The 27,944-nt window shown below is 44.7% G+C and overlaps 1 protein-coding gene across 1 annotated transcript; it reads left to right on the top strand.

The window, feature by feature from the left end:
• The first annotated feature begins 2 nt into the window (after positions 1-2).
• Positions 3-27,117, top strand: COPG1 (COPI coat complex subunit gamma 1). Its single transcript, XM_081184054.1, has 24 exons — positions 3-184; positions 2,037-2,089; positions 2,180-2,260; positions 2,891-2,962; positions 3,948-4,027; positions 5,278-5,353; positions 5,578-5,670; positions 6,138-6,224; positions 6,834-6,991; positions 7,709-7,842; positions 8,848-8,915; positions 9,538-9,726; positions 9,845-9,940; positions 12,753-12,996; positions 14,208-14,283; positions 15,391-15,494; positions 17,239-17,364; positions 17,808-17,876; positions 18,873-19,015; positions 21,554-21,725; positions 22,381-22,478; positions 24,873-25,011; positions 25,115-25,213; positions 25,844-27,117. Exons 1-24 carry the CDS (start codon positions 148-150, stop codon positions 25,972-25,974), a joined length of 2,625 nt encoding a protein of 874 aa, XP_081040180.1. The 5' UTR covers positions 3-147; the 3' UTR covers positions 25,975-27,117.
• Positions 27,118-27,944: the final 827 nt, after the last annotated feature.

Below are 27,944 nucleotides of genomic sequence, written 5' to 3'. Positions count from 1 at the left end.
ATGCCCAGGGAGGCGCAGTCCACCTTAGTAGCCTGATAGCCCTTCTCGGGGTCCGCGCTCCTTGCCTCTCCCCTTGGCCGTGCTGGGTCGCCTGCCGGCCTCGGCTCTCAAGCTTCTCCGCGACCCCTGCAGCAACACAGGGACAGGATGCTGAAGAAATTCGATAAGAAGGACGAGGAGTCCGGTGAGTTGATGGGAAAGTGTGTTACTACCCTCTTAGATCTGTCGGTGTCCATACTGAGTTCAAAAGGATGGGATGCGAAAGTTGCAATATTTATCTCATTAAAGAACAGCCAACAGCACCCTAATGAATTGATGAGAAGTCTTCGCTGTATCTCGTTGCCTATAGCAATTCATTTGTCGTCCCAGTTGGGCAGCAATGAAACTACTAGCACGTTTGTAAAGCTAAGCAGGGTCCAGTATGGTTTCGAATTGGATGGGGAGCCTTCTCTTGAGATTTCTGCATTGCAGACAGCTGGGCTAGATGATCCTAGAGGTCCCTTACAATTCTACGATTTACATGTGAAATTCTTATTATATAGGAATTATTTTAGGCATATATGTTTTGATTGTTGCATTGCTTCAAGGTGCTTCATGGGAAGCGATTCATCAGACAAATAAAGGTGATCCTAAGGGAAGTGCATCTATATCTCTTGCACATCTTATTTTAATAAGGCTTGAAACTGTTATTATGGTCTTTCTGCGCAAGGTTTCTTTTGTTCTACCATAATATACTTTTATTGTACCGTGGTTCAGCAGTTGTATACTTTCCCACCCCATAGCTGTTCCATTTCTGTTGGAACATTTATCTACTGTTTTTGCTTCATCTCTCCTAATCTCTTGGGCCTCGCTTGGCAACTTATAAAGCCCTAGGCAAGCACTCTTGGACTGTTTTAGTTGTACAGTTCCAAATGTGACATTAGGCAGTCTATAAATAAATAGTACTTACATTTGACTGGTGAGTTTTTTGCAGTTTTGGAGAAAAAGCAAAATGACACCTTCTCCTTTCCTCTCTCTCTGTGTGTATAAGGCAAGTGCCTATCAGTGGTTTCTCCCTCCATCTTTATTTCAGATATGGTACAGCTTTGTTGATAGATGTCTGCAAGCCACCCTTCTTTGGAAACAATAGGGATGCTCATTTTAGGGCAGTACCTTGTGTGGATGAGGGAACAGATAATGAATTTGGTTGACAAGATATGTTGGATAACTAAGTCACCTACAACTGAGTTTCTTTTGTGTATAAGCTGTGAGTACGAAAGAAACTGCCTTATACCAAGCCTGACCATTGGTCAGTCTAGCTCAGTATTGCTGACTCTGGTGGGCAGCAACTCTTCAGAGTTTCCAGACAGAAGACGTTTTCAGCTCTGATGGGAGATGCTGGGAATTTGAACCTGTTTTATTCTACATGCAATGCATATGCTTTACCGCTCAGCTATGAACTGTAGATGAGACAGGGCTGCATAAATTTTATTTGTTTTGTTTTGTTTTTGGTTGTACACTATTGTTTTTTCTTTCTTTTTTAGCAAAGGGCTGGGAAGTGACATATGAATTCATAGAATATCAGAAATAGGGTTAATGGGTGTACCTATCTTGAGGTTAATAGCAACTGGGGGGAGGAGAGAATTGAACCTGAGACCTTGTTCACGCAAAGCATGTGCTCTGTCGCTGAGTTATGAGATCTTCTCCCATCACAAGTTTTTCTGTATGTAAGACTCTTTTACAGAGCTGGTAAATTTCCAAGCTGTGGTTGCTCAAGTAGCTAAATATATCTAAACTTTTTGAAATATTTCCTTCGCTTTCACAGGGTTGGTTACAATGGTGTTAATTTTCAGCCTCAATATACGGGATGACTTGTAGAGGTCTTAGCCTATCACATATGAGGAATTCCCAGATCTATATTAAAAGTTCTTTTTTGAGGATTCCAAGGTGATAAATATTCACCCCAGCAAAGTTGATGGTGGCTGAAATTCAGGGTTTCCAGCTTACATAGTGACAAATCCTTGGTCGTGATCACATGTGATGTTCCTTTGTTGCAGGTGGGGGTTCCAATCCATTCCAACACTTAGAGAAAAGTGCTGTGCTGCAAGAAGTAAGTTCTTTAACAGTGCCGGTCTTTTTCTCAAGGAAACACATTTTGGCATATCTCCGAGATCTCATTCATTTACATCTTTTTCCCCAGGCTCGAGTATTCAATGAGACACCTATAAACCCTCGGAAATGTGCTCACATCCTCACCAAGATTTTGTATCTCATAAACCAGGTAATGGGGAGACTTTTATTTTTTTCATTTACAGTGGTTTCTTGTTAAACCAGAACTTGTCTGCCTGTTAATGCTCATGAGCAGACTTTGTGTTGTGCTGCTTGGAAGAACGGCTGTTTCAATAGCAGTGGGTTGTGAATTGTCTTGGTAGTGTTTCCTTTCCCACCTCCAGGCTGATGAAGCAGGTACTGTCATCAAGCCGCAACCAAGTAGCCTGTGCCAGTTCTCAAAGTGACTCTCACTTTGGTTCTTTCCACCTGGGAAGGTAGCCTCCTTCCAGCAATTCCTGTAGCCAAGCTGGTGCCAAAGTTATTGCTATGCTTTCCTTTGGACCACATCAGTTTGACTTCACGCCCAGAGGCACACTCCATTGTCTCTTGAGACAATGGAGACAGACAGATGCCAGCAAGAAGCTCTTGTGGCAGGGGTCATTTTCCACAAATATGATGTTAACAAAGTTGCTTCTTTCTGACCTCCCAGCTGAGGCAAACTGTTGACATGAACTTCCATCTCTTGCTTAAAGCGATTGCTAATGTAAATGTAATTTCTGCAGCAATGCTCACTGCAGTTTATTCCATCACTGATTCTAGTTGCTAATAAATGTTGATGGGTTTCTTCCCTGCGTTCCAGGGGGAGCACCTTGGTGTGATGGAAGCCACAGAATCCTTCTTTGCAATGACCAAGCTGTTCCAGTCCAATGATGTAAGCATGCCAAGTCTGCCTCTATATGTTCACATAGGGGAGGGGAAGAGTATGGGAGGCCTATCCTTTAGTGCAGGGCTATCCAAACTCCAAGAGACTGCAATCTACTCCCACTATAAAACAACTGGCAGTGATCTACCCATTGGATTGTCCAAAGTTGTTGAGCTTTTTTTTTTAGGAAGCCAGAGTTGTTGAGTTGAGGGTCCTAGGATTGACCACGGATATCCCACGATCGACCAGTAGATTGAAATCAACCTGTTGGACAGGCCTGCTTTAGTGTGCAGTCCTGGGCAAGAATTCCTTTTGCCAAAGAGCCACTTTGGCAAAATGGTGGGGTGGCAGGTCCACTCTCAAAATGGCCTGAAGCCATTGTTACATTTGTTTCTCATAGAATCATAGATTTGCAGAGTTGGACCCAAGGGTCATCTACTGCAGCCTCCTGCAATGCAGGAATCTCAACTGAAGCATCCATGACAGGTGGCCATCCAACCTCTGCTCATATGCAGCCTCCTTTCCTCTCATGACAAAACAGTTTATTTTTTGACATATGCTATTGGTCAAGTGCAGTCATGGGAACATAGGAAGTTGTCTTATACCAAATTCGACCATTAGTCCATCTAGCTCAGTATAGCCTACACTGATTGGCAGTGGTTGTCCAGGATTTCAGACAACAAATCTATTCCAGCCCGACCTGGGGATGCTGAGGATTGAACCTGGACTTTCTGCATGCAAAGCAGATGCTCTGTCACTGAGCTATGACTCGTACCAAAATATGTTCTGGGTGAGCCAATAGCAAAATGTTTGGCGACTCCTGTTCCCCCCCAGAAATGATAGCAATATCAATTGATTGATTGATTGATTGATTCATTCATTCATTCATTCATTGGTATCCCACTCTTCCTCCCAAAGGATCCCAGGGCAGTGACATTATACTCTGTCCATTTTTTATGCATCATAACGCTTATCTCCCTTGTTTTTCTGCCAGCCAACTCTCCGCAGAATGTGCTACCTGACCATCAAAGAGATGTCCAGCCTCTCAGAGGATGTCATCATTGTGACTAGCAGGTGATTCCTTCTTGAGCTGTTCTCCATGCAACTGTTTCCCCTATTTTTATTTAAGTTGTGTGTGTGTGTGTATCTCCTTGAGACCCTTTTAGCCCAGTAGGGTTGGCAGCAGTGCCTATAGGAAGCAATGAAGTTGGTGGGTGTTTGAGAGGGAGAAATGATCTTCTTGAAAAAGGGTGTTGAAAGACAGATGCTGAAGTCCTCTCAGTGCAGTTGGACAACTCCAACCTGGAGCAATCCAAGCATGTTCACTGCAGCTGGGAAATCAAGACAAAACAACAAGATAATAGTGCCTTCTTTCTTTCCCCCTCTAAAAAAAACCCTATTGCTTTTTTATCCTGTGAGTACTTTCGTGAGAATCTTTCTAGCATAGGTGGAGATAAGGAATGTTTTGACTCAGTGGAAACTGTTAACAGCAATGTTTGTCAATGTTTGCAGGCAAATTTGAGCAGTAGTTTGCACCTTCCTTTTGAGTGTGTGAGAGCACGCACATTTTGAAAGACAACAAACCACATTGTTAAGGTGTAGCAACTCGTATTTTAGCTTTTGTGCTGTATCTTGTGATTTACGTATTAGCTGTTTTCCTGCCCCCAATGAGGGCGGCACATGTTGTGAAATCTTCAGTTTCATAAAGTAACAGGCTACCATAACTTCTCTATTAGGAGCACACTCAGGGATTTACAGGGGTACACATTATCATAATTATTGTGGCCCTTTGGGCCACTCCCACAAAGGCATTTCCATCTTGTTGGGAACGTGCTTCTGTTTCTTCCAGTCTGCAGCTCTTGTTGTGGAGGAGGTGAGGTTAACAAAATTAATCCTCCTGGCAAACTGGGAATATCCCCTCACTCACCCAAGTTTAGGATATTCCAGCATTCTTCAGCAGAGTTTCTTTTTCTTTGAGAAAAATAAGTGGCTCACGTAAATGTAAACAAGCTTTAATAATAAACTGAGAGAAAACTGTAGCAAAATAACATGATGAGCAAGACTAAAACAACATTGTGAGTCGAGTCTGAGGTAAGAAAACAAGAAGAGGCAGTTGGTCCCTCTTAACGGACATTATTAACTGAGCATAACGGATCACACTGAAGAGAGGGGCTGATTCCGGATCAGAACACACAATCCCTGCCCACCAGATACCAAACATTCAACTGATCAAATTAGGTCCCAGTGGTTTTCTTACAGCTCTCGCCACTGTTGTCTACTGTTTATGAAAGCAGTCCTAAAAACTTTTCCTTATTTTAATCCAGTTTAACCAAAGATATGACAGGGAAAGATGACAACTACAGAGGCCCTGCTGTACGAGCCCTCTGCCAGATTACCGATGTAAGTGCCGCAGTGTAATTCTTTGATGGCGGATCTTTTTCTCCCGGCTACCCCTGCTGTCTTTCCCCATCCTTCCAATAGCTGTCTCTCTTGAGTCCCCCTCTTCTCCCTTGCTTCCTGATTCGCTTCTTTGTTGTTCATTTTGCCCCTTCTCTGAAGTCCTCCTGCCAAATGGCTTCCTGTTTCTGCTCTCACAAGCACCTCTCGCTTTGCCATCCCCGCAGACGACCATGCTGCAGGCCATCGAGCGCTACATGAAGCAGGCAATTGTGGACAAGGTGCCCAGTGTCTCCAGCTCTGCCCTTGTGTCGTCTTTGGTACGTAGGTTTTTGACACACAGCCTGTGCCCAGAGCGAGAAGGCCTGTGTTCGGATAGGAGCGTTACATTGTTTGACCATCTGTAATAATAAGGGTATACGCTTCTTTTTGTGAAAAGCTAGGATTGGAGAATGTACTTCTTTCCAGGAACTCAGAGTGTCTCTGTTCTTGGTACCTTGGTGGGCCATTGCTGCATTTTGGGGAAGAAGCAGTGACGTTCTGAAATTTATACCTTTTGCCAAATTGCTTTTCAGAAGCATTGCCTTCCTGAGTTCTGAGACTGTTTCAAGCCATAGATGGAAAGTGGGTGGTGGTGATAGGCTAACATTAACATGTGCAGCTTATAGAGCCCAAAACCTGTGCCAGATCTTTCTGGGGTCTTCCCTTGTCTCTGCTGGAAGGACCCTTATTTGGATTGCAAAGGCCACTTCATTATGTGCCTCCTTGTTGTTATTTTTCTTGACAGCATCTTCTGAAAACAAGCTTTGATGTGGTAAAACGCTGGGTGAATGAGGCTCAGGAGGCAGCTTCGAGTGATAATATCATGGTCCAGGTAAGAATATTAAAGCCACTTTCAGTCATTTTTTAAAAATGACATTGAGTTTTAGGTGTGTGCTTTGGGTTGATTTGTGCCAGGGAAAGGGAACCCTTGGTCCGCTGGCTAAACTTGACCCACCAGGGGTTCATATGTGCCCTACAAGTCCTTGCCCCCCAAAGCACACCAACCTGCCTTATACATGATGTCCTATGTGATGTTAGGTGGGAGGGGCAGGTAGAGATATGGCTGCCAGTTCATAAGCAAGAACCTCAAAGTGCAGACTCTTCTGCCCATTGGCTGGTGGGTGGCACAAAGGTGAAGCTTTGGGCACTTTAAGGCACCATGTAGGGTTCTTTTTAAAATAGGCGACCCTTCCAGCTCTACAATTCTATGATTCTAAGCACAGTGTGGTGCTTTGAAGTCTCAGCTTTGGGACTTCAAAGTGCCCAATCCCTTGACATCACAGTGATGTCTGGTGATTGACAGGTGGGCTACCACACCCACCTGTCACATTTGGCCCTGATAGCTAGGTTCTGATGAGGTTCTAGCCTGTGAAGCCAAAAAACGTGGAAATAACCTTGACCCTGATACGACCCATTTTTTCCTCTTCTTAATGTCTTCCAGTATCATGCCCTTGGCTTGCTATATCACGTGCGCAAAAATGACCGCTTGGCTGTCAACAAAATGCTGAACAAGTTCATGCGCCATGGCTTAAAATCGCCTTTTGCCTATTGCATGATGATCCGAGTGGCCAGCAAACTGCTGGAAGAAGAAGCTGGAGGGTAAGTCCTACTGCTTGCTATTGTTTTTACATCCCGGAAAAAAACATTCTGCGTAGTGCTACATCAAACGTTCTTCAAATTTGATTTTGGGCTTTTTTAAGTGTTGGAAAGTTTCCCGAAAGCACCTGCAAGTTTTATCTTTCTTATGTTAGCATCATTAAAATGGGGAGGGGGGGTCTCCTGCTTCTAAGAAAGTAGGAAGTCCATTATAGGAACATAGGAAGTTGCTTTGTACTGAGTCAGACTATTGGTCCATCTGGCCCAGTAATGCCTGCACTGATTAGCACCAGCTCTCCAGGATTTCAGGCGGGAGTCTTTCCCAACCCTACCTGGAGATGCCTGGGATTGAACCTGTGACCTTCTGCTTGCAGGTTGGATGCTCTACCGTTGAGCTGTGTCCTTTCCCCAATCAGTTTTGGCTGCATTAGAACAGCACTGAGAGCAAGCAAAACTATTTGAGCTGGGAGGCATGGCCTTTGATGATACTGCCTTGCAACCAGATCTGATTCCTCCCACCCTCTAAAACTCATATGCCGCTCAATGGTGGCAAATCGCCCCCCTTCAAGTGGATAATACACCTCCAAGCAGTTGGGTCACTTCCGAAAGTTCAGTTTGCTTTCCCAGTGGACAGCCATGCAAGTTTTTAAGTCAAGCAGTTGGCCTATGTGTGGGAACCTGACTCCTCCTCTTCTTCTTCCTCCTCTTTTGGTGTCCTAGCCGTGACAGCCCCCTGTTTGATTTCATTGAGAGCTGCTTACGGAACAAACACGAGATGGTGGTCTATGAAGCTGCATCTGCCATTGTTAACCTGCCCAGCTGCTCGGCTAAAGAACTGGCACCGGCTGTGTCCGGTAAGTCTTTTCATTGTTGAAGGAAAGGGAGGCTTGCTGGACGCATGCCAGTTTGGCTTACTGGTCGTAAAACTAAAGTCTCGCTGTCAATAAAAAGCACTCCCTTGCTGGGTTCAGTGCAGGATTCTCCAGCATCTTGAGGGTTGCTGTGTGTTGCAAAGCAGGCCTGCGAGTGCTGTAGGATAACATCAGCAAAGTGACATGCAGGCAGGCTCATTGATTGAGATGGTGCATTTGGGAAGATTGGATATGTGATGTAAGAAAGCCTTACCTAATGTTAGGCACCAGGCCAAAATGTTCCTCTTTAACCAGGCCTTTGCTTGATTTGACTGACATTCTGTGCCCTTTTAAAATGTATTAGGGGGTGTTATTGGGTGGTTGTTGTTTGTATTTTGATTATGTACTTTGTGGTTTTATAGTCTGGTTTTTTCCCCTGTGAACTGGCCTGAGACCTTCGGGTATAGGGTGGTGGAATAATAGTAGTAGTAGTAGTAATAATAATGGTGATAATAATAATAAATTAATAATATAATATTTGCTAAGAAAAGTGTACTCTAAAAGGAATCAAAATCCACTGTGAATATTAAGAGAGGCGTAAGTGAGTTGATGAACAACGACTTGATGCAGGAACAAAAACCTGGCCATGTCTTGTCATCTCCCACAGACAGCATCAACCACGGGTAGCTAACATTGTGCCCCCCAGATTTTGTCGGACCTCAACTCCCATCATCCCAGGCAGGTTGGTCAGTGGTCAGGAATGATGGGAATTGTAGTCTAGGAACATCTTGAGGGCACCACATTGGCTATCCCAGCTTAGATTTGGTGACTGGTGGACAAAGCAGTGTGCATTTGCCTCCTCTGGGAATGAGAGAAATATGTGTCTTCTGCAAACTTCTTGTGTTCCAGTTTCACCCCTTACGCAGGCTGTGAACTGAATCATTGCAGTATGGCTGGTGTGACTATCTTGCCAATAATACTCTATCATTATTATTATTCATTTTACAGTGTTACAATTGTTCTGCAGTTCACCCAAGGCAGCACTTCGCTATGCAGCAGTTCGAACCCTCAACAAGGTAAGAAGGTTCAAAGAACTCTGTGGCCAGTTGGATTTGCCTGCTTGGGTAGGGCTAAATTAGTCCTTGGATAGGTGAAGTAATAAAAAAGAAGTGCCATTGATCCTATGAGACCAGCTGATAGGAACAGATTTCACTGGTTCTTTGAACCACCTCTCTGGTTATGTGTCCATTTCTTGGTTTTCTGAACTGTGGTTTAAGAAAATGGGAACACGTTTTGAGGCCCACATACTTCTTCCCCTGCACACTGTCTTAATTTTAAGTCACAGCTCCTTTTCGTATCCCAGACAAGAAAATCTGTGTCAGTGTTCCACTAGCCAGGATCAACAGTGAAGATTTGTGTTGCTAAACTGGCATTAAACCAAAGCATTAAACTCTGCATTTTGTATGCAAGGTGGAACTGTAGCTCAAAGATAACAAGACAAGAGCTGAAGTTGGAGCACAACAAAAACAGTTTAATAAATGACAGTTTATTTGTGTCAGAAACTTTATGATTCTTGCCCATTGTGCCGGAGTTGTGAACTCTCCCAGGGGCTCTTGTATTGAAGATACTCTATATTCATGCTTACAAGTTCAGCCAGCCTGCAGGGAGCAAATTCTTCTTTCTGTTCCTCGCCACTAGGTTGCTATGAAGCACCCGTCTGCTGTGACTGCCTGCAATCTTGATCTGGAGAATCTGGTCACAGACTCCAACCGCAGCATTGCTACCCTGGCCATCACCACCCTGCTGAAAACCGGCAGCGAAAGTAGCATTGACCGGCTCATGAAGCAGATCTCCTCCTTTATGTCTGAAATCTCCGACGAGTTCAAGGTATGGAAAGACTCGTGCTTGGGGCTTTTATTGAGCTTTTCTGTTTGTGGGATGTGGGCTGGTGTGAGACGCAACTCCGGTCATTCAGTGTGCTTGTTGCATTCCATGTTCTTTCCAGGTTGTTGTGGTACAGGCCATCAGCGCCCTCTGTCAGAAGTATCCACGCAAGCATGCCGTCCTCATGAACTTCCTCTTCACAATGCTGCGTGAAGAGGTAAGTGTCGCCATTTGCATCGCTCTCCTCATTATTGGCTCGGGGCAATCTTTCTCCTGCAACCTGTGCTACCCAAAATGGAAGCCTGCGTAACAGAAATATGACCTTCACCTTACAGCTTGGACTGCAGGAATCTGATACGATGTAGAAGTCTTTTAACCCAGTATGTTTCTGAGCACAATTCATAGTGTTTGTGCTGACTTTTAAAGCCCTAAACGGCCTCAGCCCAGTATACCTGAAGGAGCGTCTCCACCCTCATCATTCTGCCCAGACACTGAGGTCCAGCGCCAAGGGCCTTCTGGTGGTTCCCTCACTGCAAGAAGTGAGGTTAGAGGGAACCAGGCAGAGGGCCTTTTCAGTAGTGGCGCCCGCCTTGTGGAACGCCCTCCCATCAGATGTCAAGGAAATAAGCAACTATCTGACTTTTAGAAGACATCTGAAGGCAGCCCTGTTTAGGGAAGTTTTTAATGTTTGATCTTTTATCACTTTATGATTATGATGAGTATTAATATTCTGTTGGGAGCTGCCCAGAGTGGCTGGGAAAACCCTGCCAGATGGACAGGGTATAAATATATTATTATTAATTTATTAATTTATTATTTCCCCACTTGAGTAATGTCAGTCAGATGCTACCACTGCCCATAGGGCAGATGCCTACTGCAGGCATGTTACATACTTGTCAATACAGTATTAGCTAAAACCCACTCACCATTTCCTGCAGAAAAGCATTGCTTACTGATTATGCTGTACTTATTTGGTGAACATCCTTAGAATCCTCCACATGACTGGGAACCTTGATAAGGCAAAGCAGTCACAAGGAGACTTTTACATGCATTTAGTCAAGCCTGCTTAGAAGACCACATCGGACCTTCTCACTCAACATGGTTCAGGTGCACACAAGTGCGCATGAGGACAGTGGGGGATTTTCTAAGGTGCTGCTTGGTGTTAGATTTTTTTTTAACTGTCAGCCTGTCTCCATATTTTAGATTAGGGAAAGGGAGATGTTTTGGGTCCATGGGCCAGGTCCTTATCAGAATTGGCCTTGTGGACCAAATTTGACAGGTGGGTGCTAGTTTTGCCAGCCCTGGGTGCTAGTTGCTACCTGTCTTGCCACCCCCTTTAGAATGGGCACCAGCTCCCAGCCAGTTGTTGCCCATTTCAGCACACTCCCCCCCCCACCTAAAAATCTGCTCTTGGGAATCTTATTAGCAGCCTGAGTTGTATCACCTCTTTCCTTTGCCAATGCCACAGTGCTTGCAAAGAAATGAGTTACCCCTTTAACCATTTTTGCAGGCAGATTACCAACAGAAGTCAATTATTTTTCCAAATACTTTTTTTCTTCAAAAAAGCAATCTGATGCAATGTCTGTTTTTCTAAATATATTAACCAGCTGCCAATATTTTCAGTTGCATTGCTTTCTAGTAAGATCTGGATAAAACTACGACTGTTTAGGCTGATTTTTCTTTCCCTCTGAAAATGGAATGTTCTGTTCTAATAGCGTTTTGTGTGGGTGGAGAGTATTGTCCTGAGTATTCTGGTTTCAGATGTTCCTTCCATTCAGTTTATTCCTAATGGCTCCAGGGCAAACAATCTGAGATGGCTGCAGCTTCAAATATGAACCGAACTTTAGATGAGGCAGCACACTTTTAAATCCTATAGGGCAAACAATGGTCTCTTTCCCTGCAAACATAGCTTATTCTACTTATAATAAGCAGCTGTTGGTTGTATCAGGGAAGATGAAATGCCCTTGTTTTCCTAGTATGCCATTTTATGAAAGAACCCAATATTCTGTTTATTTGGGGGCTTCATGGACATGAAAATATTATTGCTTGATGGGCTGTCCCACCTCTGTCCATCCATTCTGTTTGATATGTGCCTTAATTTTGTTCTTGAAAACCTTCCTGCCAACACTGTGATTTATAGCCAGTCCCTGGGGACTCTTCAGCAGAAGATTTAGGCTTGGAACAGAAGAAATGCAGAGCTTCAAAACCCAGCGCTCTGCATGCTGGAGGCTGTACTCAGGGTGCCTCCAGGCTGTCGGTGTTTTGTGGAAGGGATTCAGGCGCTTGCCGGATCATTAGCTTTATGCAATTAAAGTGGATTAAAGTGTTCTGTCTCCCTAGCTCAACAAATCCACTATTTAAAAAGGACACTCTTCGATTTGGAAAGTGGCAGGGAAGTGTGCTGAAGTGCGAGTTGAACAAATGATTAATGGGAAGATGTCTAACTACCCAGCAAGCAAATTGGGATGAGTGCAGGATGAATGCCCATTGTCTCTACAACAACCCAACTGGCACGAATGCTCAGCACAGATTGGACTTGATCTAATCTCTGTATAAGCTTTGTGCAGACAAATTGGGAAGAATGCTGAACAAACAGGTTGTCTTGAACGGCCCTAAGGCTTTTGCACCTGTGCCTTCCAGTAAAGTCTGTCTCTGCACTTTTTTCAGGCTTTTATTCTCGGCCATATGCATGAGAAACCCTTTTAGGTATCCTGTCTTCTTTTTCCAACAGAAGGCAGCAAGCAAAAGAATTATAAAAATGCAATTTGGTTGGAGCAGGACAATGGAACAGACAGGGGAGGTGGCAGGATGTCCCTTTATAAAACGAAAGGATAAAATCCTAAAGATTCCAGACTCTTTGCTAAACCGTGCAGATGAGTAAGCGCCCTGACACCCTCTTGCCTTGAAATGCAGGTGAAAATTCATTATTACCCAGTAGCTTTTCTTTTCTTTTTAAGAAAGGTACTGTAAAAATAGAGCCACTATCCTCCACTGAGCTTTCACCCTGACTCATTCATGTTCCTGTCCAGGGTGGCTTTGAGTACAAGCGAGCCATTGTTGAATGTATCATCGGCATCATTGAGGAGAACTCGGAGAGCAAGGAAACCGGACTCTCCCACCTGTGCGAGTTCATTGAGGACTGCGAGTTCACCGTCCTGGCCACCCGCATTCTCCACCTGCTGGGCCAGGAAGGGCCTAAGACCAACAGCCCTTCAAAGTACATTCGTTTCATTTACAACAGAGTCGTCTTGGAACACGAGGAAGTCAGGGCAGGTACATGCACACATACAAGGGGCTTATTGAGTCAGGTTGTCGGTCGGTCTAGCTCAGGATTGTCTGGGCTGCCTGGCTGTGGCTCTCCAGGATTCAGGCAGGCAGGAGTCTTTCCTGTCCAGAGGTGTCAGGATTGGAACCTGGGACCTACTGCCTGCAAAGCATGACAGCCTCTCCTCCTCTTTATGCTGTTGGGGGTAGATGAACTTTCCTGACTTGAAATCAAATCAAGGTAAATGGTCACTTGAGACCAGGGTTTAAATTTTAAAATGGGAACATTGCTTGATTTCTTCTGAACATTTTTATCCTTATGAAGCAGGGATGGGGAACCTGTAAGTCTCCAGGTGCTGTTCGACTCCAACTCCCATCAGCCCCAGCTGGAAGGGACAATGGACAGGGATAGTGGAAATTGTAGTTCAGCAGCATCTGGAGGGCCACAGATTCTCCATTCCTGATGTAAAGAATGTATTGATAAAGAACGATGATACCTTACATGTTATAAGAGGATATCAGCTGCAAGGGATAGTTCAGATACTTCTGTTATATGAGGTTCTAATGATAACGTAAAAGCTATTTGTTCCTGGTTCAGTCCTGTGAATATATTCCTATTCCATGCTTGGCTAAACCTTTAAGGCAGTGGTTTTCAACCAGTGGGCCATGGCACCCTGGGGTTCGCACCATGCATGATGGTCAGGGGTGCTGCAGGCAACACCAACCTCTGTCCCTCTTTCCTTCCCTCCCTCCTCTGATGCCCTCTTGCATCTCTGCCTCCCAAAGACTTGCACAGCTGTTTGTTGCAGCAGCCCTGACTACAAGCTCCCCAGCTGAATGATGGCTCTGGGGCTGGCCAGGGGGTGCTTCTCAGGCCCCTGTGGGGCAGTAAGAGGACACACCTCTCTTTGGGGCAGGGGAAGCAGCTCAGAGACCAGGGGCAGCTCCAGCAGCTTCCTGGAGGACTCCCAAGGAGAGGAGAGGAGAGAGGAGGCTGAGGGAATACTTCGCAAGGGAGGGTGTTTGAAAAGGGGTGAGGGACTGCCAGCTCCGCAGGCAAGGGGTGACATAACGGCTCCTGAGCCCCACAAGGATGCTGCAGAAAGAAGGTAGTTGGTCAAGGGAGCCGTGGACCCAAAAAGGTTGAAAACTTCCGCTTTAAGCGGCTTCCCACACTGTCTTCTCCAGCTGATCATCCCTGTTTCCTTTCTTGCTTACAGGTGCTGTGAGTGCTCTGGCTAAATTTGGGGCTCAGAATGAAGAAATGCTCCCCAGTGTCCTCGTGTTGCTGAAGAGGTGAGTTGTGATTAGAGCAGCATGACCACATAGATCTAACACAAAATACAAAAAACTCTCCCTGGGAAAAATGGGCAGTTTTTTTGCTGTTGAGACAGCTCTGGAAAAAGCCAGACATGCTGTGTAGCCTAAGCTGATTTCATAATTACTCCTGCTGCTCTGTGGTCAAAGAGGGCTGGCATGGACTACAGTACCCTGCAGGAATCTGATTGGACGTGGAAGTCCCGCTGATTTTCCCCAAGCAAACAATGCACAGACCTGCTTTAAATTTCTGGTTTCCTTCTGACTTAGAAAAACTGGCTGGCTGGTCAGTGCTACTGGAAAGCCAGTCCGATAGGCGGGGTATAAATAGTAAATTATATTATTAATATTATTGTTGTTGTTATTGTTATACCATTGCAGCAAGGACTGTTGCTGTTGGAACTGTGTCCCTGGCCAAAGAGGCAGAGCAGACAGAATCGAGACATCAGGGTTTCATGTGGCTGGATTTGAGGATAGAATCAGTGCAGAAGGCTTAAGAAAACGAACAAAACATTTTTAACGGAAGCAGTAACATCTCACTTTGCAAATCCCCAAAATAATAAAAACCGGAGGAAGGGAAACGCAAAATTGGAAAATGCCAGATAAAAATATAAGACTTCCTCAGATGGAATGGAGGAGAACTGTTAGAGGCCTAAACATAATAACCCAAAAGTGCTGACACAGCCTTGGGTTTGCTTCCAGAAGGAGGACTGAAGGAGGGCAGGGGTTGCGTGCATTGATGCAGTTCTCTGATCTTAGTCTCTGCAACAGATTAGGAGCTTAGCAGGGTCAGCACAGATGCCTTGGTCAAAAGAAGGGATTGTTCCCAGGCTCAAATGCACTGAGGTGGCCACCCATTGCGGATTCACTCTTGTATTCAGTACCACAAAACAGTCTTAATGGGCTCTGAGTAAGCAGCTGTTTCCTGACAGTTGTCAGCACTGGGGCAGGCTATATATGCTGCTGATCCCTTCACCACAGAGCATGCCGTCCTCTTTCTTGACCATCTGGATTGGATTAACTTGGATAGATTCATGTGAATTTAAGTGATTCCCACTGAGCAGAGCTCTCTGATCTTGATTTCAGGTGTGTGATGGATGATGACAATGAAGTGAGAGACAGGGCCACGTTCTACCTGAGTGTCTTGGAGCAGAAACAAAAAGCCCTCAATGCTGGCTACATCCTGAACGGTAACCAAGCTGCCAATTTGGGGGCATGTGAAATGTAAAAGTCACATTTACGGCTAGAATTTGCCATAATGTGGAACAGGGGTTTGGGGGAGGTTTTTTTTAAAAATAATAATAATCTTGAAGACAGTGATAAAGATTTGACAGTTAGAATTATAGGTGCTGTAGTTTGGTTTGAAACTTCTGTTGTATTTTTCTTTTCTTTTTTAAAAAGCTGACTTTCAAATTGCTCAGGTTAGATTGGGAAGCTGTTTTGTAGCCCAAACTCTCAGGGCAAATTTTATAGTGATATCAAAATTGTTCACAATCACATAAGACAAACCAAAAGGAAGGTCATGCATACATCTGCTGAATAAATCCGTAGCTCTAACTCAGGGAACTTAAAATTCTCAGCTTGTTCACCCTACCACCCCAGAACAATGCCACCCCTAGCTTACTTTTTAAAAACAAATAAATAAATTATATTTTATTGATAAGTTTCAGTGAGAAAATAAAGTAGAAGGAAGGGGGGGGGAATGAAAAAGGAAGAGAGACCCGTAGCTTACTTAACTCTTATTTTTGCTAAAATTCACCACATTGGCTCTTGCCAAAGCTATATACAGACTGACAAGGGCAGCTCAAAATGTTTACCTGCCTGAAGTGAAGCAGAAGTCTGCCTCTTCTCCTCCCAATTCCCCATTCCACATGGAGAAGCCAACTGGCCTGGCCTCTGAACCTTCCTTTGACACTGGTGATGGGATAGCATCCTGTGCTGCGTGTGAGACAGCTGGCTAGTTTTGGGGAGCCAAAAGAGGCTGTGCAGCATACGTGCAGGTCTATCCTCCAATGGAAGGGAATGACCAGGAGGCTTAGGAGGGACCGGACCCTGCTGCCCATCTACCCCAGTATCTGCTGCCCAAGGCACTTTGCCTAACAGTAGAGCCGGCCGTGCAGATTGATTTCCCTTCTATCCCAACCTAGTAACTGTCACCTTCCAACCAGCTCATCATTTCCACCTTTAACATAGTGCAGTTCCTCTCAGCCAAGGGGGTTGGTTAGAAAGAAGGAACAGGAAGGAAGGCAATAGATGACTCCTTATTTCCACACCCGCCAAGCTAGAACACCAAAGTGCATTGTGCAGCATTGATGAATTGATGGTGGCGTAGGGGAAGGCTTGATGGATAGCTCTGAAGGCTCCTTTTTGGTTGCCAGCATTTACTGATACTTTTCAGGTCTGTCTAATCTATTTGTGGGTCAGCGGAGATGGCTTCGTGTAGTATGAAGGGCAAATGGGGATTTTAGCCTGATTTCCAGATCTGCTTCTCTTCCTGTGTGGATTGTATAATAAGGGATAGCAGAGCCTCTGTGCCCCCTGAGCCCTGAATGGGAACAGATGCAAGCCAGTTGTTTTGTACACAGCTCTCAGGAGGAGAGTCGTCTCCATAGGTACCTTTTTGAGGTTATGAGTGTCCCCAGCTCCCTGAAATGCAGATATTCATCAGGAATGGATTTGCAGTGAAGCATTTGGTTCCTCTGCATCTGGATAGGAATATCTCCTCAGTGGATAGTTTCTCGTAGCTCAATCAGCAACCCATTTAAGCTGTAGGGGATTAAATTGGCCCCAAGCCAAGCCCTTTAAGCAGGTTTTGGGATGAGGCCATATGGAAGAGCAGATGTGGAGACTTAATTGAGCTCTGATTTATAAGGCGACAAAGAGGTCCCTGGTTTCCTGTTAAGTTCAATTTTGGTCACCCTTTCTCTTCTCCAGGATTGACTGTATCCATCCCTGGCCTGGAGAGGGCGCTGCACCAATATACACTGGATCCTTCTGAAAAACCCTTTGACCTGAAGTCTGTTCCCTTGGCAACTGCCCCCATCACTGAACAAAGAACAGGTAATTGTAGAAATAACAAGGGGCAAACTTTCTCATCAGTGTCTAGCACAGCACGTTTCTTGGGGACTTTCCAGTTCTCTCTGCCCTTTCAAGGTGGCCCAGCTTGAATTTCAGGGGCCCTTTTCACAGCAGCACCTGCGATATTATGAATTGCTTCAGTTTCATCTTGCTAAGACATCAGGGACCGTTTTCTTTTCCCTTTATGCTGCTACCTGATCAGAATATTGGTGCCATCCTCTTCCATTACAGTAATCAACCTGCTGTTTGTTCCAATTCTGGCTCTCCTCCCACCTCCTGTCCTGGTTTTCTAAATGAGCACCAAAAATAAGGTGCTGTTTCTCTGTAAGAGGTTCAATTCCCCTTTTGAATTACCACAACAGAGCTTCAGGTTAGCAAACGTGAATTACTGTACATGTGCTGTGTTTTTCTTGCTCCATTTGCAGAAAATGCTCCGGTGTCTGCCACCAAGCAGCCAGAGAAAGTGGCAGCAACCAGACAAGAAATATTCCAAGGTATGATATCACCTTGTATTTGAGTATAGAATGTGACAGTTGAGCAATTTGTAGGATTATTTCCCCAGTCTTACGATATTTGAGATTTTTCTGATAGATGTAGTGTGTTAACTAGAAATGTTTTTGGGGAGAGTAGAGTCAAGATCAACTACTTTTTAATGTATATAGCAGGTGGGGGAACTAGATCTGGCCATTGGGCTAGTTCCTTATCTCCCCCACTTGTGGGCCAACTTTGACTAAATAAAAACGGACAAATTGCCAGTTCCAGATGGCATCCACCTCAAGAACTCAAGTGTGAAATTGTTGATCTTCTAAACAGAAATGTGAAACTTGTCCCTTAGATAAACCTGCATACATTAGCTACTTTCCAGTTCTCAGGTAACACCATTTTTAAAAGAGGGATCCAGCGAGGATCCTGAAAGTTATAGGTCAGTTAGCTTAATGTTTGTTTGGGGGAAACTGGTGGAAAGTATTGTTAAGGATAAAATAGCCAAGCATATAAGAACAAGTCTTGCTGAAGTAGAACGAGCTTGGCTTCTGTGAGGGAAAATCCTTTCTCACAAACCTATGAAGAGTTCTTTGACAGTGTCAACAAGCATAGAAGGAGGTGATCTGTGGTGTTCTTTGACTTTCAAAAAGCTTTCCACAAGGTACCTCACCAAAGACTGCTGAGTAAGCAATTCCTGGATCAGGAATTGGTTAGGTGCTGGAAGCAGAGAACAGGAATAAATGGAAGTCGCCCAAGGATCAGTACTGGGACCTGGGATCTTTAACTTGTTCATAATTGAATAGGACGCTGGACTAGATGGGCCATTCTCCTGATTCAACAGGCTCTTCTTCTGTTGTTCTGTACTTAAATGTTTTTATCCATGTTTTACAGATGAGGGAACTGAGGCTGGGAGTTGTTTATTCCCCTAAAGCTATAGTCTAAGTAGAGCAGAAATCTTGAATAGGTTCCACTTGCCAATTCTCTCTCTCTCTGTGTGTGTATTTTAGAACAATTAGCTGCTATCCCAGAGTTCCGAGAACTTGGCCCGCTGTTCAAATCCTCTTCCGAGCCAGTGGCTCTTACAGAATTGGAGACGGAGTATGTGATCCACTGTACCAAGCACACGTTCACAAACCACATGGTGTTCCAGGTGGGTACTGCGTTGAAAATACACGAGTAGTGACAGTAGTCTCTTCCATTTATAGATGGGTTAATGTCTGGACATCTCAGAGTTGTTTACAGTATAATAGATGCGCAGTGGGTGCAATAAAAATAATGTCACATGGTTTACCTTCAAATAAGCGCCAAATATGGTTTCCATATCCATGAAAACAGTATCAGTATAAAGTCAAATAGCATTTGAGGCAGCATAAGGTAGAATCCTAATAAACATACAACACCCTTTTCATACCGCCACTTGCCCAGTCTCACGCTCACAACATCCGTTCCCCAATCACTACAATCTTTCACTACCTCTGTCAACCAACCAATTGCACTCAGCACCCACATACAAAGGATTGCTGCCAATCATATACACATAAGTGACTCTCCTTCTCTGGAGGCTAGGACCCTAGCCAATGGATTCAAATTACAAGAATGGAGTTTCTGACTAAACGTCTGGAGGAACTTTCAGACAGTAAGAGCTGTTCCAGCAGTGGAACGGGGTCCCTCAGGAGGTGGTGGACCCTCCTTCCTTGGAGGTTTTTAAGCAGAGGTTGGGTGGCCATCTGTCATGGATGCTTTAGCTGAGATTCCGGCATTGCAAGGGGTTGGCCTAGAGTAGACGATCCTCAGGGTCCCTTCCAACTCTATGGTTCTGTGGTTCTGCATATGCTTGCACACCTCTCTGTCCTCCATTCAGGCAGTCAAGAGGCATACTTAGAAGTCAAGGACATATTCTCGCGAGATAAAACACTCAGAGGTTCGAAGCAGGGCTGTGGCTGGTGAAGAGATTGTGGCCTGGGTAAAGTCTCAAGAGGCTTATTAGTTAGAGAGCTGCCTTTGGTCCCTGGTTCTGAGGTTCCCCATCCCTGCCTTAAGACTTAACCACATTGGGTCTGGGTTTAAACAAAATGAGTAACTGTGGTTCATTAGAAACAGAAGCAGAACCTCCCAATCTTCTTGTGGCTGAACTGGAGGAGGAGAATGGGGAGCATGCAAATAACATGGAGGCCTGGTGCCTAGAATGATTCATTTGGGGTTGTCCCTGCCAGAGGCCTCAGACCAGAGCATTTCCCTCAGCTAAGCATGGTCAGATGATTGATGCATGCAGCACAGCTCCACGAGGGTAGGTTGGATTAGCTTATGGCAAGGCACAGGTTCCTTTTCATATCTGAAAGATGGGGAGATGTCCTAGTGGGTGTCTACCTGACCCCGTTACAATGCTAAGAACCACTTTTGATGCTGATCCTAAAATATATGCAGATTTGTTTTACTACTGAAACTGTATATGCCTTGGGAGATGTGCACTTCAGTGGTGATGCTGGAGGGTGGAAAGCCATTCTTAAGGATGTTTCAGCCCAAGAAATATTGTAGCAGAGGAAGCCAATGCAGGCGACTCTCAACTTACACTGGGGTTATGTTCCGGGGATAGGGTGTAAAGCCAAAATTGTGTCTTGTCAAAACTCATGGGGCTCCATGACATGGCAGGTGGGATTGCCAAAGTCTTTCCCCCCCGGAAATATGCCTCTTTTCCACCCATTTTTTTTTATTTGATTGATTGATTGATTGATTGATTGATTGATTGCCAAGCACTTAAAGCTGAATACAGTAGTTAAATGTGTGTAAGTTGTGAGTTACTGTATATGGAAATTGGATCTTCATGGAAGCAGGCTCTGTGCCTATGGCTGGCTCAAGAACTGCACTGGCCTACAGCTTAGTTGGGTGTGGAGGGACAACCCAGGACCAGTGCAAGCACTATGTCTGCAGATGCACTGAAGCAGGTGCCTTCTGCAGTTATCGCCTTAAATATGGGTCTTACTATGTGTGTCTTTGAAAACTATTGTTGGAAACCAGTTAACCTGAAAGACCGCCTACTCCTCTGTAAACCAGCAAGATCGTTTATATCCTCTGCATATCTCACCCTACAGAATGTTATAGGATGGTGCCCCCAAAATGGGCATTTTCCGCTATTGCCCCTATATTATGGAACACACTTCCCTCTGAAGCAGCAACCACCAGTCACTTCAGATATCTTATAAAGGCACATATTTTGGCCCAGGTTTTCCCTAATCTCTAAGATCATACTCTGTCTTAATGTAAATCCCCTGAATTTTTGTTTTTATATTACCCTTTTACTGAGCCCAGGATCTCCATACATAGTGCCCAGGTTTGCGCCGTGGAGAGGTCACCGGTGCTGCTAACACAGCAAAAATAACATGGGGAGGAGGCAGCAGTTATAAGTTTCTGGTCTCTGCAGCCACAGCAGGTTGCTGTGATTCTCTGACAGCCTGGCTTTGCTCCCTGCGGGACACTCCGTTGTCTCTTGAGACAGACAAATAACAACAATTGGTTTTATGTTGTATTTTTTGTTTCGTTTTTGTGTTGTATATTGGTCAGAATTATTTTTAAAGAAAGATTAAGTGACGTAGAAATGCTTTTAAATAAACAGACCCCAAACTTTACATTACAGCACAGTAAAGTACATTCAGTATTTTGTGCCATGACGTTCCTTGATTTTCCCTGATAGTTTGACTGCACAAACACCCTGAATGATCAGATCCTGGAAAATGTCACAGTGCAGATGGAGCCAACTGAGGCATATGAGGTCATTGGTTACATACCGGCCAAAAGTTTGCTGTACAACCAACCTGGCACTTGCTATACATTGATTGCATTGCCCGAAGAGGACCCAACAGCAGGTAACAAGGTTTTCTCTGTTTTCTTCCCTTCTCAGTCAGACCAAGCTGCCTTGTAGTTCTGAGCTTGCAGCCCCTGTCCATTTTAACAGACATTAAATGACTTTTGAGAATTCACGTACTTTTTATTTGAAGACTTGTCTTAAATGCAGTGCTCGGTCCTGTCAGTGCAAGGATCTGTTTTGCACAGTGGGACTGACTTTGCCCGCACATGCCCTGCACCCGACTAAAAAGCTCCAAATGGGAGCTGGGGGGATCCTGGAACAGATTTAGAGGCATGCTTGGAGAGAAAGGGGAATGTACCATTGTGCCAGTGTAAATCCTTTTGCAGATGGGACAGTTTATTAGCACTGCCTTGGACACAAGCCTATAATAACAGTGTGTGAATTGTAGGCCTAAAGACTTCTAGACACCCTTTCTGTGGAAAAACCTTGTTTACCTTGAGTGAGGTTGGTAGGTTAATTTGACTTTTCTGTCTAGGGGAGAACTGTCTTGTTGGGAAATTAGAACATTACAAGCACTCTTCTCAGTCCTCAGTGACTTTTTAATAAATAGGCAGACTGGAACCTAGGAGCTGAGACAGGAATATAAACTAACTTGTACATTTCACATTTCTTTGTGCTTGATTTTTTTCTTTTTCTTTTTCCCCTTTCTGCAGTGGCCTGCACGTTCAGCTGCATGATGAAATTCACTGTCAAGGACTGTGACCCGAACACCGGCGAAGCAGAGGAAGAGGGCTATGAGGACGAATATGTGGTAAGAGGAGATTTAGCTACTTTCCTGTCCCTTTTTCAATGTCTCCTGGTCAGGTGGTGAAATGTGAGCCAAGGCAAGGCCATCCAGGGTGACACAGCTTTGCCTCCTGACCTCCTTTGGGGAGCTGTGGCTTGATCTAACAAATGCATTAGAAACCCTGTCTCATCAGGGCCAGAGGATGGATTGACCAGCTTCTGAGCTAACAGGCTGTTCAGTCTCAGCATGTCCAGATGGCTAAGTGTCAAACCTGGGGTGCCCTGTCACCAGCTGCTCACACACAGACCTGGCTTATAACCAGCTGAATGTTGGCAGCCATTTACTTGAAGGCTGTGACGTCTCCCTGGGGCATGACTACTCTGAGCTCCCTGTTCTATCCCCACATTTCATGGATAAAATGCTCCAGCAAAGCTGTTTTGCTTGTAATCGTTTGGGTAAGGAAGTTTTTTTAAAGCAAAATACACCCTTCCCGGCACACTTAAATACCAAAGGCTCTATCCCCCCCCCCAAGTATGAATACGTAATAATATGCTCTAGAGAGTGTAGCTGATGCGCTGTGTGGAGGATACTGATGAGCCAGCTTTTATGCTCAGTGGGTTTCATTTTATGTATCAGGGCCATTGATTTCCTGTCAGCTTAGGGCACCATGGAAGTGTTCTCAGTGTCAAACCTACAGGAACATTTTGCAGGGAGGGCTCCTTTTCCCCCCCTTGCCTGGGAGTTGTTGTTTTTTACTCCAACCATGCAACTGATATTTCAAGCCTGGGCTGTTTTACCTGCTCCTGTGCAGAGATTTTGCTTGCCCTAAGACTTGTCTTCTCCCTGCAGCTTCAGTCCCATTACACAGGGTGGCATTTCTTTTTTCTGCTCTGAAGAGCAGACTGCACAATGCAACTTGAACCTGACTCTGATCTATTGATTTTGCTTCTCCGTTTCTTCCTCCCCACCCCCGCCCAAGTGTCTGGCAATTCTGCTGAGAGTCACATCCGCTGTGTGCGCTGCTCCAAAAGCTACCCACTAAAAAGATGATCATTTAAGAATGGAAAAAAGTTCAGTCTGCATTTGTGCCATATTAGAAACATAAATGACATGCTGCATCATGCTGCTAAAGGCTCAAAACATATTCTTTCTCTCTCTCTTTTGGCTGGTGTGCAAAGTTATTTTTTGGAAGGGCAGCACAAGCCCCTCCTTCATATGCAGACCATAATGTGAGTCAGGCTCCCTACAGGGAGGCCTTGTGTTATGAGGAGACCAAGCTTCCTTCCTCACCCTCAGGAAATATCATGCAGATCAGTCTGTTTTGCATATTCTTCTTCTTCTTTGGCGATCACTTGTAGCTGAGTAAGATTGTCTTCCATAAGTTTTAACAATGAGTCTGTAAGTGACTGTGGAGGCCAATTCATGTCCTTCCACAGTGGGGACATTGGTTCCCGGGCGGGAGTTGATCGCGGTGTGGATTTGCCAAGCGCACCTTCCTCTTAGCACGTTTCTCCCTTGCGTTCCGAGTTCGAGTGTCTTCAAAGTCCATTCCTTCCAGTAGCACCTTAAAGACCAACTAAGTTAGGTCTTTAAGGTGCTACTGGAAGGAATTTTTTTATTTTGACTATGGCAGACCAACACGGCTACCTATCTACTATTCAAAGTCCATGACACCTTTGGTAAAGGCTGTAGAGCACCCAACTCACAAATAGCGGGCATGATTCATGGGATGAACTCTATCAGCAGAAGTGCTCCCGCTTGCACAGCAGGGCTTTTCCAACCACCTCTTCCACTGTGTGCCCCCCCCCATTGGCTTTTGGAGGGGATGGTCGGGAAAACCATCAGAAGAGCATGCAGGGAGAGGGGCAATCCTTCCACCTGGCAAGCTGATGTTTGTAATGGTGTGACTTGGAAGGGCGCACCACTCTTCCGTTCAGCGTGTGATTTGGGTGCTGGCCCAGTGATTCTGTGGAATGTTGAAGACTAGATGGCTGGTAAAGGAGAGGGAGTACAGAAGAGGAGGCAGAGTCACAGGCATATAGAGCACTATGCAAAATGCAGAACACCTTGGCCAGCATCCCTCTAAATCCAGGGGTGAGGAACCTTTTTGACTCCAGGGCCCAAATTCTCATTAGGATCAGCCTCGTGGGCCAAATTCTGTGGGTGGGTATGGTTGCTGATCTGTCAGTCACATGACACATGATTGGCAGGTGGCCAACCTGGGGAAAAATGCAAGCCCTTTAAAACATTCTCCTGTCTTAAAGCTGCTAAGTGCCCTTTGAAGCAGCCTCCAAACCCTTCTTTAAATTGGAAGGCGAGAGGTGCCTTAATGTGACGGGGGTTACAGCTGCTCAATGAGCTAATGGCAAAGCTTGATACAGAGTGGTATCGATTCACATATCCTTTTTTTTATATTAGCTGGAAGACATTGAGGTGACCATAGCAGATCACATCCAAAGGGTTCTGAAGCCAAATTTTGGAGCAGCCTGGGAAGAAGTTGGCGATGAGTTTGAAAAAGAAGAGACTTTCACGTTATCCACAGTGAAAACACTGGAAGGTAATATTTGTGGGGCTCTTGATATGCTTTCTCCCCCCCCCCCCGAATTTTTAAGTATTTTTTCTTGGATTCTGATATGGTCCCAATATATTTCTTTCCACAGAGGCAGTAGGCAATATTGTCAAATTTCTAGGGATGCAGCCCTGCGAGCGGTCAGATAAAGTGCCTGAAAACAAGAACTCTCATGCCTTGTACCTGGCAGGTGAGGAGTTGTGCTAATATATTGGTTTCAATTTTTGTGGTGATCCTAATGGGTATGGCTGAGTAAAGGTAAAGGTACCCCTGCCCGTACGGGCCAGTCGTGTCCGACTCTAGGGTTGTGTGCCCATCTCACTTAAGAGGCCGGGGGCCAGCGCTGTCTGGAGACACTTCCGGGTCACGTGGCCAGCGTGACGAAGCTGCTCTGGCGAGCCAGCACCAGCGCCGCACACGGAAATGCCGTTTACCTTCCCGCTATAAAGCGGTACCTATTTATCTACTTGCACTTAGGGGTGCTTTTGAACTGCTAGGTGGGCAGGAGCTGGGACCGAACGACGGGAGCTCACCCCATCACGGGGATTCGAACCGCCGACCATACGATCGGCAAGTCCTAGGCACTGAGGTTTTACCCACAGCGCCAAAGTATAACACTGGATAACTGTTAGCCGAAACATTATTAATGTAAGAGCCATTCTAATTTTCAGGTCTTTTTCTTTTTTTCTTTTTAAGTGCCGTATGTTTCTTTGGAATTTTAGTTTAATGCTCTCGAGGTAGCAGAGATGCAGAATTCTTCTAAGCATTTGACATGCTGATGGATAGCCTAATGCTATTGTCGTATTCATATCTACTACAGGTGTATTTCGGGGTGGCCACGATCTCTTGGTCCGTTCTCGTCTTGTCCTGACAGACACTGTGACAATGCAAGTCACAGCACGGAGTGGAGAAGAACTTCCTGTGGATGTTGTCATGGCCTCTGTTGGTTAAACACAATATAGGACTTGATATTTCAAACTCTGAAGCCAAAGGGGGTGTTGGAAATGTATCCCCACTACTCTGGACGCTGAGAGAATCATTAGAACATTAGCTCTTTTTCTAATTAGGTGTGTGGGGGGGAAACATTGTGTGAGTTTAAAGCTAGTCTTCAAAGTATGATCAGAGGTTTTCTGAGATACCGAACCAGTAATTTTTTTCCGGATCTCTAAACCATTTCAAAAGAGCATCCTTTTCATATCAAACTCTGCAGGATCCCAGTGCCTAAAGATGCTCACACCAGCTCCTGTTGTAGTAACAGTGTGTCAGATCCTTTCTGTGATCAGTGAGAGCCCCTCCCATTATGGCCATTTCTATTTGTGTTTGACATGTTTGAAGCCCTTCAAAACAGATCATAAAGCTAAAAGCATGAATTTACTCTCATTGCTGCTACCAGTTTAGTTTCTTTATGGTGGCATTAAAACAGACCTTACCTGTATCCAATAAAATACAGTAACGCAAAAAGGCTGCCTTGGTATTCTCAAGAATTTGATAGGAAAAAAATGCCTCAGAGTAGTATCTCTTGCCCACATTAGAATGCAGTTGCAACCACAGAGTACAAATTCAGTGGACCTATTACTTGTTCATATGAAAACTGACTGACTTCCCTTTCCATTAAGGATAGTTGACCCCAGTTTCTCTTTCATTAAAACAATTAAGTTATGCACAAATGTAAAAAGATGTTTCTGGTGGCAGTAATTGGCAGCAGAGAAGCAGCAGGGGTGATCCAGAGTGGAGAAACAGTGACTAGAGAAATGTTTAGCTTCTGACCCCACTATATTGCTCCTATTCACCCTCTACCAAAGCAGTTTTTCCATGCTAACAACAGCAAAATAAAGCAATTGGCCTACCATGTTACACAGTTTGCTCCTAAAATAGGATGTCTTTTTTTTGTATTTTGCAGTATCTGGAAAAAAGAAATGGTCTAATAAATTGCTGATCATCAGATTGCTTCATTGATTGTAATGCAATTGTTTAAATAATTAGCCAGCATTTTATTTTATTGAAGGTACTTGGAGTTTTATTTATACGTGCTAATATTGTGCTTTGTTCTACTCTGCATAATTTTGTACATAAAAGTTGTGCCATGTAAGCCAAGATTTAAACAGTATAGCGTTCTTTTTGAAAAGTATGTGGTTGGTCATTATGGTTGTGAAGGGGGTTGTGTACAACCACATTTCATAATTATATGGCTTTGGCCAGGAGAAGAATAGTTTTACTTGTAAGGGCAAGTTCACCCATAAGTTATATGCTCAGGCTTTACATTCAGCAAAGCTCCTGCCAGATCTGGTTCCTTCAGAGTCTACCTGCAGAGTCCATACATTTTCAAACACATCACTCATATTCACATTATCATTTATAGGGGTTGTGCCCCAAATACCTTGCATGTAGCTCAAAAAATGTGTGCAATGGCCCTAAGAATTGTCAAAGATGGCACCAGATATGTTCAGCATTAAAACACTTCTCTTCCATCTGCTTCAAACTCCCATTAGCAAGATGCCCTTATATTAAGTCAGATCATTGGTTCATCTACTCCAGGATTGTCTACTCTTGAACAGCAGTGGCCCTCCTGGGTTAGAGATGGGTCTTTCCCATCCCTACCTGGAAATGCTAAGAATTGCACCTGGGAGTGTCCATTTGCAAAAGAGTTTGCTGTTCCACTGAGCTACAGTTCTCCCAGCAAATCTCTTGCTGTGTTGTGATCATTCTCCCACCCCAGCAAATGCACATCTTCTGGTTTTGCCTTACACATTGTCTTTTCACAGCTCAGAGGTTTGGGGTACTGATATTCAGGGCTTGTGACGCCTGTTTTTATAGCTGTTGCTAAAGTCTGTCTTTACATGGCAGTAGGCTACCCTGCGCCAGGAACATATCGCCTGGGTTCGTCAGCATGATTATATTTCTATACTCTGTTGATGAAGTCA

Source organism: Podarcis bocagei (genome assembly GCF_964188305.1).
Source record: "Podarcis bocagei genome assembly, chromosome: 2".
NCBI lineage: Eukaryota > Metazoa > Chordata > Lepidosauria > Squamata > Lacertidae > Podarcis > Podarcis bocagei.
The sequence above is the reverse complement of the archived record's forward strand: the minus strand, read 5'-3'. Positions and strand labels throughout refer to the sequence as shown.

What these genes read in the sequence shown, in the direction of transcription:
- COPG1 (XM_081184054.1), top strand. Translation starts at nt 148, where the DNA reads ATGCTGAAGAAATTCGATAAGAAGGACGAGGAGTCCG. An exon ending in CAAACCACATGGTGTTCCAG is followed by an intron (nt 19,016 to 21,553) that starts GTGGGTACTGCG and finishes TTTCCCTGATAG; the next exon opens with TTTGACTGCACAAACACCCT. An exon ending in TCATGCCTTGTACCTGGCAG is followed by an intron (nt 25,214 to 25,843) that starts GTGAGGAGTTGT and finishes TATCTACTACAG; the next exon opens with GTGTATTTCGGGGTGGCCAC.